We start from the raw sequence: 13,492 nt of genomic DNA on the forward strand, positions 1-13,492 counted from the left end.
ATAGCCGATGAATTAAGGGGGGTGGGGTACACTGCTGACCATTTTTGAACATATGCAAGTGAAATTTTTAATGACATATTCTTACTTAATTTTCTATGCTTTATTTTATTTACCACTAAAATGTATTTTTGTGTAATTTTTTTTCTTTATAAGAAAGGATAATAACTAGACACTGTATGTATTTGGTATTTAACTAATATGTAGGAACAGAAACATGCACACAACCTTAAAAAAATTTAATTTTTTAATATATTTTTAATGAGCTTGAATTATTATATATACACATAAAAAGCCTTAGTTTGTTAAATTGGCCTGTTTTATTATTATATTAATTAATTTAACTGTAGTGCTTAATGTTGTTTATTCACTGCCCGAATGTCTTTTTCGAGGGCAAACTGGAATAAGAGGCCACCTGTCTTAAGTGGCCAGTTTCCAGACTTCCCAAAGGTGGCCTCTTAAAACAAGTTTGACTGTATATTAATTTATGTTTCCTCAACTTGATTTATTTCAAAATTTGAATGCATTGGGGCCACATATTTTAAACTCCTTATCCAGAAGTTAAAATTCAAACAAAGATTCTTTGGTTATGAATCCATCATAAATTCCCATAAAATTTGTTCTATGACAGATCTTTGTGTTGGGTCTGAAGAGGAAACAGATGACATCATTCCATGTACATGGGTTGGCTACAATATGTCAGGTTCTGCAGAAATAAAAGATGGTGCTCTTTGGGTAAATGGATTGAAAATAAGAAAGCTGTCAGACCTCAAACCTGTGCAGGACTACAGTGCCAACAGTAGCAATTCCAGAGACAGTTTTACAATGCCAGTGGGTCAGCAGATGTTTGTGACCCTACGATTGTGTAATGAAGCAATGTTGTGTACCAACAAGAGTCTTGGGGTGGTAATCATAACTAACAGTGATTCTGTGGTAGCTACTTCTAAAAATGGTAGTGCTATAGAGGAGAAACTATCAATCACAAGCAGAAAACGAGCAGTAGCAGAGCTGGACATAAGGACTCCAAGTGGTGAGTCTTTCGCTACTGAAAAGGAAAATGTGATGAATCATACACATAAAACAATTTTTTAAAATTGATGTATGTTTTTTCAATAGGGTTAGCTAGTGGTCAGGCCATTGTTGTTACCAAGCTGAGTAACTCTGATCTTGCCAAAAACTACCGTTCAGATGCTTCTATAGATTTTGTATCTTACATACAGAATCCAGCAACATCCATGGACATGGTTGAAAGACTTCTATACAAAAGGTTCATACAAGTTTTAAGTTAAAGAAAAGTATTAACGAATAAGATATTATTTATACATGTAGTGTGTACTTTTTCTCCCCAGGCTCGACCTGGCTTATACTTCACTTAAAGAGTTCTCTTTGGAAATGAAAGCTTTGAGCTTGGTTTCTTGGTCAAGGTTAAGGCAGATGATCTTTTAGTTAACTCCAAATTAACATTTTTTGTGCTTAAACAAGTTTGTCTGTTTCACACTCTAATAAGAGAGTACCTTTGGTTGAGTGTGTGTAGTGTTTAACTGAATCAGAAGTCAAATCAGACAAATTTTACAATTCCCTTGATCATTTTATCCTTGACATTTATTAACAGTGATATCTATTAAGTATAAGACAATGTGTTTTAGGTTTTATGGGCAAATTTTTGCATTCTCCCTGGTACCTCTTGGCAATGTCCCAATGCCAGGTCCAGTCACCATTACATACCCAGACAGTGTGGGTCACGTAACCACAGGAAATAGAACAATGTTACTGCACTGGAACCCAGGTTAGTATGTTTGTGATATCAAATTTAGGTCTATGAGCAATTTTTTTTTCAATTTAAAAAATTTATTATGTCATAAATTATTGTACTTTGTAGTGATGCAGCAGTGGGAGATTTCTAGCAGGACCTGTCAACATCTTCCTCAAGAAGAACAAGAAGTCTATGATGCTACCAAACAAACAATGTCTATCAAGGTGTCTTATTAATTGTGTTGATGGTTTCATTTCGGGGGGCAAAAACAACACTGCAAATAACAAGAAAATAATTAAAGAAATGTGCCTTACTTTAAATGAAACTGAGCTAATGGGGTAACCCTTTAATTTGGTTGGTAGAACATTGCACAATCTCATTTCAACTCAAGCTGAGATAGTACTCAGTTTCTACCACATATATAATGTATTTTGGACCTGAATCTGTTTGCAACAATATCAGTGCCACTTATAAGGCTTAATTGTTTCATGAATTGTTGTAGCCAGTGACTAGCTTAATTGTGATGACAAATGTGTATGTGTTTGTCAGTTACAGTTGGGTTTTAGATATTTTTTCATACATTACTGTAAATAAATGTAGATTTTCAGCATTTCGTGAAATTTGTCTTGATCAGAGAATAATAAGGACAGGGTTCTGAATTTAACTTGAATGTGCATGTAATCCACTGAATTAACAGGCTATTTATTGAATCTAGAGGCATTTTTATCTGTAAGTCATCTTTTATTTATCCCAATCAATTGTTCTCTATACATTCTGCATTTCTTAATAATATAATTGTAGGTTTGTAATACATACTTGATTGATGAAACTGTGAAAGGGAAAGAGAGGAGAAGAAAAAGGGCAGTCTCAGATACCACTACTTATTTTGGAAGAGAAACACTGTTTGCCCTCTCTATAACAAGGGCATCCATCTATAATTCTGCTCCAAAACTAAACTGTCAAACTGATGTTAATGTAATAGAAGATTCAGGTACTAGCAATATCACTATTAATTTTCCTCTCCAATTCTAAGTAATCAATGTGTACTGTTTTAAGTCATGGACAAGTGATGTATCCTTCACATGATTTAAAATAATATAAATGTATTTGAATAGGTATCTTAAACTATCAGCTAACTGCTCTAGATGAGGAAGGGGATGTGATCTTGTTTGCATTACAAAATCAGACTTTGAAAGGAGAGGCACATTTGTCATCAAGTGGATTGTAAGTTCAACAGAATTTCCAAATTTAGATATATTAATGCCCTGCCATGAATCCATATATGGTGGGGGCATCTAGTGTTTGTTTTAATATCTGTTTTCCATTAGTCTGTCCATCACACTTTGTGTTTTGCTCAGTTTCAAAGAAACCGTTGAAGATTTATTAACCAAAACACTAATGTTGAATTTCAGTATGTTAAACATTTTTAGTTTTGATGTCATTTTTGGAGTTGATACATCATAAAAATAAGAAAATGACATTGAAATATGTAAAAAAAATTTCCCAGCTCTTATCAAATTCATTTACTCCAATGGAACGGTTAAAATTTTATCAAATAGTTCTCAGAACTTTTAAAATGCCCCTCGTATTAATTACAGTTTGAAGTACAACCCTTGTCTTGATTGTGTTGGTCAAGAGATGCTTAAAATTGTACTATATGAGAATCAGACCAACCCAGAAATTCCAGCAGCCAGCACAGAGGTTACCATCAACATTCACATTCAGCCCATCAATGATCCTCCAACAGTGTTTTTGACAGTGAATGGTTCATCATTGCTGAACAAAGATCCAACTGAACCAATAATTGTATGTAGTAGACCTCAGAAAATTTTTCTGTGTCTTGAAATACTTAGTAACACTTTAAAAGAACATGCATTAAACACCTAGCTCGTAGAATGCTGTCAACATATTTCCTTGTGTGTTGCTGAATTTGTTTTGTTTTCCTTGCCTCTTGATCTTCAAGGCTATATTGTATTTCTAGGTATTGCTAGAAGCCATCAATGACTTCAATTCTACAAAAGAGGGAATTTGGAAAGCTAGACTTGGTGCCTATGATGTAGAAAAATCTGATACTCTGAATCTGAAGATATCTAACCCTTTGAACTTAAACATTTCCATCTCAGAGGAAAAACATGTCATACCTAAACTTGTTAAGAATTGCAGCATTGAAGAAGAAATAAGTGTAAGTCAAGTGTTATAGATAACAATCTATCTACTTTAACATTCCACAGAAATTTGGGTTTTTCCTAGAAGGTAAAGCTTAAGTAAAGTGCAAAAATAGGAATTTGTTAATTCTTTAAAAAGTACCTGCATGTATGCATCTCTGTTTTTAGCCCACAATGATGCCATGTGCAGAAAACTTCTCACAGAATCTACCACATAGTGAGGACCAACTCAGCTGGTTTACCTGTAATATACAGTTTACACAACCCAAAAATCAGTTTGGAAATTTCACACTTAGTCTCTATTTTGAGGACAGTTCTAATGGAACATCTGTGCCTATAACAATAGCCTTTGGTATTATGGAAATGCCTTGTCACAACAGTGGAACATGTGAAGGTAAAGTGTATCTCTCTCTCTCTTTCTCTCTCTCTCCTGGCAGATGGAATATATGTGTAGCTGGGTGCGTATCATTACCGCTACATTTTCAAAATTTTCGTTACCGCTACAAAGTCATTACCGCTACTAAAAACCTTACGTTGTCGCTACATAAAAAAGTATACATTACCGCTACATTGCCTCTTTCGTTAGCCAGCCACATATGCGTGTACAGTACAACCTATAAATGCATAAGTCCAGGTTCCCCTACTCACCATGGGGAGGTGAAAGTTGAACTTTGAGCAGGATGTTTTAAAATCAATTTTATTTCATAAAACACACACACACACACAAAAATTAAAATCAAGCACTGTTCATAGATAAAACTCTAACTCTATATATATATTTTTTTTCGCTATCGCTAAAGCCTTGAAAGCCATTTGCTTGACATATTGTTGTTTTCTAAAGATATAACCATCGATAAGTAAGCTGACATTCCCTCGATTTGTAACAAACTTCTCAATTGTGACCATAATGTTCAGATGACACTAAATAATCAAATTCGACTGCATAGTTATTTATTTAAATATACTCATTCTGATTAGATAGTGAGTGAATTCTGTTGATTAGAACTCATATACTGAACCATACCTGGCTAAATCAATATGTAGCGGTAATGAGTTGATTTGGGCTGATTCAGTATGTAGTGGTAATGAGTTGTTTTTGGCCGGAAAAATGTAGCGTTAATGATCGGTCGAAAATCTGAAAAAATGTAGCGGTAATGAGTTGAAATTTTTGGCAATGTAGCGGTAATGTTGACCTCCCGTGTAGCTTATCATTTTCTCGGTCAGTTCAGTAAATATAGTGTTATCTATAAATTTTTGATTGATAAATTGTGCAATGATGGACAACAAAAAATGTGTTACATAACTTTTCCTCTCAAACAGCTGTATCAATTTCAGTCAATTTTGTTTATAAGGGACACAGAACAGAATTTAAGAATTCCATGGTCTTTACCTCACTTGAGTCCTAGGATTATATATATAAAGTGAAAACCATTTTTAAGAAAAATTAAATCTTTTCACTTCTGGAGATCAAGCAGTCAAACTTTTGACATGATTACTATATGCAAATACCCTTTATCTAACCCATGATTAATAGCCCCTGGATCCAGTTTTCAAAATAAGATTAAATTGATCAACTTTTGAAAATGCATTATATACATGTATGAATCTTATAAAAGTTTCATCTTGATACTCATAGTTATCTATCAGACAAATTGTTTGCATGGTTACAATGAGTAAAACTTATCTATGTTACAAAATTTTAGGCCAATACATGTTTTGTTGGATTCTAACAAAGTAGAAATATCCATGATATTAAATAGTTCTACAAATTTTGATGTTTTTTTTTTTCTTCCTTACATTGTAGTTATTGGAATCTACCCCTGTAATGACACTCACAGGACCCACAGCTTTGATGCCTACTACAGATGTCAGTGTACCGGAGGATACCAGGGTAGATACTGTACAGAGGACATCAATGAGTGTCTCAGTGACCCGTGTGAACCTCCCTTTGTCTGTTACAACAACAAGAACAGCTACCACTGTGCCTGCCCCTTTGACAACCCTAACTGTGAAATAGTTACATGGATGATAGTCGTCAGTGTGTTCATTGTTGTCATCATCCTGGTACTGATAGGAATAGCTGTCTACAGATACAAGAAGCAGTAAGTTATTGCTTGTACTTTTTAGCTCACCTGAGCCGAAGGCTCAAGTGAGCTTTTCTGAACACATTTTGTCCGTCGTCCATCTAGCTGTCTGTCCATCTGTAAACTTTTCACATTTTCGACTTCTTCTCAAGAACCACTGTGCCAATTTTGACCAAACTTGGTACAAAGCATCCTTGGGTGAAGGGGAATTTATATTGTTAAAATAAAGGACCAAGTCCTCTCACAAGGGGAGATAATCAAGGAAAGAAAAAAATGGGGTGGGGTCATTTAAAAATCTTTTATTCAAGAACCACTGGGCCAGAAAAGCTGAAACTTATGTGGAAGCATCCTAAGGTAGTGTAGATTCTAAATTGTTCAAATCATGACCCCTGAGGGAAGGGTGGGGCCACAATGGGGAATCAAAGTTTTACATAGAAATATAAAGGAAAAATCTTTGAAAATCTTCTTCTCAAGAACCACTGGGCCAGAAAAGCTGAAACTTATGTGGAAGCATCCTGGGGTAGTGTAGATTCTAAATTGTTCAAATCATGACCCCCGGGGGAAGGCGGGGCCACAATGGGGAATCAAAGTTTTACAAAGAAATATATAGGAAAAATCTTTGAAATTCTTCTTCTCAAGAACCACTGGGTTAAAAAAGCTGAAACTTATGTGGAAGCATCCTGGTATAGTGTAGATTCTAAATTGTTCAAATCATGACCCCTGAGGGAAAGGCAGGGCCACAATGGGGAATCAAAGATTTACATAGAAATATATAGGAAAAATCTTTGAAAATCTTCTTCTCAAGAACCACTGGGCCAGAAAAGCTGAAACTTATATGGAAGCATTTTGGGGTCGTGTAGATTCTTAATTGTTCAAATCATGACCCCCCCCCCGGGAAGGGCGGGGCCACAATGGGGAATCAAACTTTTATATTAGAAATATATAGGAAAAACCTTTGAAAATCTTCTCAAGAATCACTGGGCCAGAAAAGCTGAAACTTTTATGGAAGCATTCTGGGGTAGTGTACATGATGTAGATTCTAAATTGTAAAAATCATGACCCCAGGGGGAAGGGCAGGGCCAAAATAGGGAATCAAAGATTTACATAGAAATATATAGGAAAAATCTTTGAAAATTTTCTTCTCAAGAACCACTGGGCCAGAAAAGATGAAACTTAAGTGTACATGGAAGGATCATGGGGTAGTGTAGATTTCAAAATGTCTAAATTATAATCAGTGGGGTAGGGTGGGAATACATTATGTATTACAAGGGGGAAATCTGGTAAAGAACAGAATGGTCAAAGCTTCTCAGGTGAGCGATGTGGCCCATGGGCCTCTTGTTTGATCCTGTAATTCTTATTATCCTTCTATACATATACACAAAAAGGATTTAGTACTTTTAGACCTGCAGTAAATCTCCTTAACTATATACCCTAAAATCTTGAAAATAAGCCGGGACAGCTTATTTTAAGTTTTGGTAAGAAAGTCGGGGCTTATTTTCAAAGACTGGCTTATTTTCAAATTGCGGCTTATTATCAAAGCAAAAAACTGGTAAGAGAAGAGAGCACTCTTGTATTCATTGGCGTTTCCCGGTGTACGTTCTTTAGGATCGTCTAATTTATATTTTGAGAATGCTGATTCCGAAAAATTAATTTCATTTTATAGAGCATATGAATTTACATGAAATATAAACTTGTTTTAAAAAAGTAAAAATAATATATAAGATATCCGCTTGCAATTGAATCACTTGATAAATTAATCAAACAAAAACATATTTAAACATCTTAATTATACGGTACATTGAAATATAATTACTACCAAGCCCTGCCGATCAGCAGGTTTCTTGCCTCGGGCAGTGTTACCTGACAGTTAAATGCTTTACAAACAAAAACTTCCTTTTATCCATTTACTTATTTAATTATTACCACCTTATAACACATCATTAGCTTGTACAGGTCTAGATGAGATAATTATTGTTCTGACAATTTCATGAAAAAAATTCACCATTTTAGCTGGTTCAACAATTAAGTTTTTTTAGCCAGCATAACATGATAACTGGTAAAAAAAATTTAACTTTATAAAACAACTCTTTATCAGTAAAATCTTCAAAGTTTTCACTCCTCAAATTTTTGAGACGAGGAAATCGTCAAACGTTTAACATCTTTCCTAAATGGCATTGTCATGACAGGCTTATTTTCAAAACTGGCTTATTTTCGAGTAATTTTTAATGCAAGAAATAGGTGGCTTATTTTCAAAACTGGCTTATTATTAAATCCGTCTTATTTTCAAGATTTTAGGGTATGTGAGTTTGGTGAGTATTCATTTAATAAACCACAAACCAATTATTTTATTTGTATTAATTTGTAAGGAAATTTCTTCAGTTATGAAAATTAATTGTCACATATTGATTTGAAACTGATGAATCGTGGATAAAAGATGAATTTAGCGAAAAATAGTTGGTTTACAGTGCTTTTATCGCAAATCTACTTTTATGATACAAATGTACTTTCAGCATTTGATTTGTCCAAGTGTAGTAACTAATAATAGTAAATTCATTTTTAGAAAAAGTTCTGCAGAATATATTCCTTCATATGAAAGCGGTGAGTACCTCAATAGAAGCAACATGTTGCATATCAGGCTGCTATTAAAAAGCTACCTTCCTTAAAATAGAGCATAGGTCAATCTCATATACATCCATACATTGTAGAAAATATCAAAGAACTTTATTCGGTAATAACCAATATTTGCCCCCCAAATCAAACCTTTGATGGAGATATATTTAATTAAGTTCTTAAGCAGTGGAGTATGCTGACTTCAAAGCACTGAATATTTATGCCCCCGTAACGAAGTTTCGGGGGTATACAGTTTTTGTCGTGTCCGTCTGTCTGTCTGTCTGTCTCTCTGTCTGTCTCTCTGTTTGTCTGTTTGTCCGCAAAAACTTTAACCTTGTCCATAACTTTTGATTTGGTGGAGCTATGACTTTCATATTTCATATGTATATTCCTTGTGACAAGACCTTTCTTTGGGTACCACCAAATATGACCTTTTGACCTTGGAGTTTGACCCACTTTTACATGAAATTTTTAAACTTTTTCTTTGGCCATATCTTTTTAACAGTAGATACCAGGACATTTATACTTCACATATCTAATGTTTGTTGAAAGACCTTTCATTGGATACCAACAACCTTGACCCTTTGACCTTGACCTTGTAGATTTCTGTACTTGTGAAAAAACTTTAACCTTGGCCATAACTTTTGAACGATAAGTAATAGGACTTTCATACTTCATATAAATAATCCTTGTGAGAAGACCCTTCGTTGGTGTACCACCAAATTTGACCTTTTGACCTTGACCTTGGAGTTTGACCCACTTTTACATGAAAATTTTAAACTTTTACTTTGGCCATATCTTTTGAACAGTAGATACCAGGACATTTATACTTCACATATGTAATGTTTGTTGAAAGACCTTTCATTGGATACCAACAACCTTGACCCTTTGACCTTGACCTTGTAGATTTCCGTACTTGTGAAAAAACTTTAACCTTTGCCATAACTTTTGTAATAGGGCTTTCATACTTCATATATGTAATCCTTGTGAGAAGACCCTTTGTTGGTTACCAAGAACTTAGACCCTCTGACCTTGACCTTTGAGATTGACCTACTTTCAAAAAGCAAACCTTGACCATAACTTTTAAAGAGTTAAGGCTAGTGCTTTCATACTTTACACATTTGATTCTTATGACAAGACCTTTCATTTGATAACAAGAACGTTGACCTTGACCTTGGAGTTTGACCTACTTTTAAAAAAAATGAACGTTGGCCATAACTTTTGAATGGTTAGGACTAGGGCTTTCATGCTCAACATAAGTATTCTATGTGGCAAGACATTTCATTTGATAATAATTACATTAACCTTTTGACCTTGACCTTGGAGATTTTTGTACTTATTTAAAAAAAAACTGTAACATTTGGTTACTTTTAAATTTCACAATTGTTTTCCAGTGAGAATACCCTACTTTTGGTACTATTTAGTTAAATTTGCATTTAAGAAAAGCTTAATCTTTGCTATGTTGCCATACGGGGGCATCAGTGTTTCACAAACACATCTTGTTTCAAAAGTAATGACGTCATATGTACGTAATGACGTCACAAACATGAGGTAAATTTCAGTTTTAAGCTCACCTGAGACGAAGGCTCAAGTGAGCTTTTCTGATCACATTTTGTCCGGCGTCCGTCTGTCTGTCCAGCTGTCCGTCCGTCTGTCTGTCTGTCCGTAAACTTTTCACATTTTCGACTTCTTCTCAAGAACCGCTGGGCCAATTTCAACCAAATTTGCCATAAAGCATCCTTGGGTGAAGGGGATTCAAGTTTGTTCAAATGAAGGGCCACGCCCTCATTTAAGGGGAGATAATTGAGAATTAGTGAAAATTTGGTGGTATGTTTTAAAAATCTTCTTCTCAAGAACCACTGTGCCAGGAAAGATGAAACTTATGGGGAAACATCCTCAGGTAGTGTAGATTCAAGTTTGTTCAAATCATGTCCCCAGGAGGTAGGGTGGGGCCACAATGGCCAACCAAAGTTTTTCATAGAAATATATAGGAAAATTCTTTAAAAATCTTCTTCTCAAGAATGACAAAGCCATAATTCATCAAATTTATTATGAAGCATGCTCAGGTAGTGTAGATTCAAGTTTGTTCAAATCATGACCCCCAGAGGTAGGGCGGGGCCAAAATGGCCGACCAAAGTTTTACATAGAAATATATAGGAAAATTCTTTAAAAATCTTCTTCTCAAGAATGACAAAGCCATAATTCATCATATTTATATGGAAGCATGCTCAGGTAGTGTAGATTCAAATTTGTTCAAATCATGACCCCCAGGGATAGGGCTTGGCCAAAATGGCCGTCCAAAGTTTTACATAGAAATATATAGGAAAATTCTTTAATAATCTTCTTCTCAAGAATGAAAAAGCCATAATTCATCATATTTATATGGAAGCTTGCTCAAGTAGTGTAGATTCAAGTTTGTTCAAATCATGACCCCCGGGGGTAAGGCGGGGCCAAAATGGCCGACCAAAGTTTTACATAGAAATATATAGGAAAATTCTTTAAAAATCATTTTCTAAAAAATAGCAAATCCATGATTGGTCATGTGACTACTTTTGGATTTAAACTTTACAATAAAAAGCCATTTTCTATTTTTCCTACCCTTAGTGCTCAGGTGAGCGATGTGGCCCATGGGCCTCTTGTTTATGAATGTTACAGAAAAATGTACATATTTTGTCGATATTTTGAGTAAAAGTCACCGAGCGCATGTGTGTTCAGGATCAATATTTTGATATCATGTGTAGAATGATAATATCATTGAAATATGTGTCAATATTGTTCCTGAACAAACTTGCGCTCTATAAATTTTAAAGCTAAAATTGTTGAATTTTTGTCCATTTTGTCCCCTTTCTGAAAAAGGATATAAATTTGGACTAGTTTGTGACGTCATAAAAACAAAAATTGTGAATACACTGCTTTGAAACTATAAGATTTTCTGTTAATTTATATTTTTTATACAATTTATTGAATTCAGCACATTTCAGGAAGTTTTCAAGATTTGACTTTTGTGGGGGCAAATATATGCAATATACCGCATATAGTTCTTTTTAAATTCCCCCATATTCACATATACCAGGTATTTTGAGCTTGTACCCCCCCCCCCCCCTTTCTTATTTCTTCTTATAACTTTAACCTATACACCTCTTTCTGTTTCTGTATTCCAATATACAGAACTTAATTGTTATAAATAATGTAACCCTTTCAGCATCTTCCCAATTAAGTCGAGAGTCTCTGATCCACTCAACTCCACATAAACCCTTGACTGAATAGAATAATTTTGACCGGGTTAGAAATGTGTTCTCTGATTGGCCTCATGCAAGTCTGCATAAACCAATCAAAATCATTGTTTTATTTAACCTGAAACTAAATTGAAAACAGAAAAACACATCAGTTTTAGTCTCAATGATAACATTTTTATCATTAAATAGCTGTAGTTTGTCTCAGCTTTTTACCGGTAGTTGAGTTATATTGAAATTATTATGGACCTCCAAAATTATCTCATATTCTCTGTTGAATTCATTTACTCTGATTGGCCAATAGCAGAGGTCAGTAGGGTTCAAAATGTGTAATCTCACTAGATGGCGACAGGCGTGACGGTAAACCCTGTCAAACTTAAAGCCTATTCGGTCAAGGGTTTATGATGAGCAGAGCGGATCAGAAACTCTTGACTTGGGAAGATGCCCTTTCAGTTCTTAGAGCTTGGTTTTGGCTCACCTGAGCTGAAGCCCAAATTAGCTTTTTCTGACCTATACAGGTTTGTGTGAGTTTTTTGTTTGTGCATGTGTAAATCACACCAAGCTTATCACATAAGCAATTATTTCATAAAGTGCACTAAAGCAAAATATGCCTATATGTGCAAGTCATGTGCTTAACACACTTATAATTCACACATAAATTAAACATCCTAATTTTTTTTACATGTCTAAAAGTACCAAATATATTCTCAATGTATGAATTTCACTCTGCTCTATCGTAACATCTCTGCACCCTCATTTTGATCTCACTTTTGCTCAAGTTTCACCATGTATAATTTATATGTAAGTACACATGAATATTGCTTTTAAATAATTTTCATAGGTTGTTATAAAGAAAATCCCAGCAAATATAAATATTAATAATGGTTTTTATTTTCAATAAAAAAACCCAGGTTTATTCTAGTTTATTGCCTTTGCATATATAGTTCCAAGTTCAAATTAAAAGTAAAACCAGTAGAGCTACAGTTGTATTAGAGATTTTTGATTATCCTGCTTATTAATTGGTATCGGATATATTTTGAATTTGGTTACGTAAGAGGTTTCAAGTAGCATTTCTGATAATTATACATATATTGCCGAAATTAATTGCAAGTAAAAAAAAATATTTTTGCTTTATTTCAGAAACAGACCCAGCTGAGAAAATACATGACATGGTATGTTTTTCTTACATGAACTAAGTAGTGAAAACATTGTAAAACTACCCGGTAGTTTTCCAAACATAAACTACACAGATACATACTTATTTTAGCATATCTGCACGTACTTCTGTAAAATACTAAAAGCTGCATCCATGAATTTAAAAGACGTGTATTGTATTTATAATTATTTTTTCTATATTTGAATGCAAAGTTTATAAAGTTATATGCATGTATATCAACATTTGTTAACCCATTTTATTAAGTTAGCAAAGGAATTAAAGGCATTTCATCAAAATTTAACGCAGATTTAGAAAATAGAAGGAAAAATTGACAAAATATTTGGTCATGCATAAAGAAGGCAAAACTTTTTATTTTACATTTATACAGGAACTGCAGCAGCTAGCTGGAGAGGAATATATTGAGTTTGACCTAGATGTTTCTGCCCATGTAAGTAAAAAAAAAATCAATATGACTTAATTCCATTTTAATAGCA

At 34.2% G+C, this 13,492-nt stretch overlaps 1 protein-coding gene across 1 annotated transcript in view; it reads left to right on the top strand.

Annotated features, from left to right (window-relative positions):
• The window catches only part of LOC134270608 (uncharacterized), a 226,690-nt gene that overhangs the window by 211,585 nt on the left and 1,613 nt on the right, over nt 1–13,492 (top strand). The window contains 13 exon segments of the mRNA XM_062752837.1: nt 629–1,027; nt 1,114–1,264; nt 1,644–1,783; nt 1,877–1,974; nt 2,552–2,741; nt 2,866–2,974; nt 3,349–3,556; nt 3,732–3,932; nt 4,084–4,309; nt 5,720–6,017; nt 8,560–8,597; nt 12,983–13,014; nt 13,387–13,446. Coding sequence (XP_062608821.1) covers nt 629–1,027; nt 1,114–1,264; nt 1,644–1,783; nt 1,877–1,974; nt 2,552–2,741; nt 2,866–2,974; nt 3,349–3,556; nt 3,732–3,932; nt 4,084–4,309; nt 5,720–6,017; nt 8,560–8,597; nt 12,983–13,014; nt 13,387–13,446 — 2,150 coding nt within the window.

Source organism: Saccostrea cucullata, unplaced genomic scaffold (genome assembly GCF_032062105.1).
Source record: "Saccostrea cucullata isolate Sc308-1 unplaced genomic scaffold, CSIRO_AGI_Scuc_v1 ctg171, whole genome shotgun sequence".
In the NCBI taxonomy this organism is placed as follows: domain Eukaryota; kingdom Metazoa; phylum Mollusca; class Bivalvia; order Ostreida; family Ostreidae; genus Saccostrea; species Saccostrea cuccullata.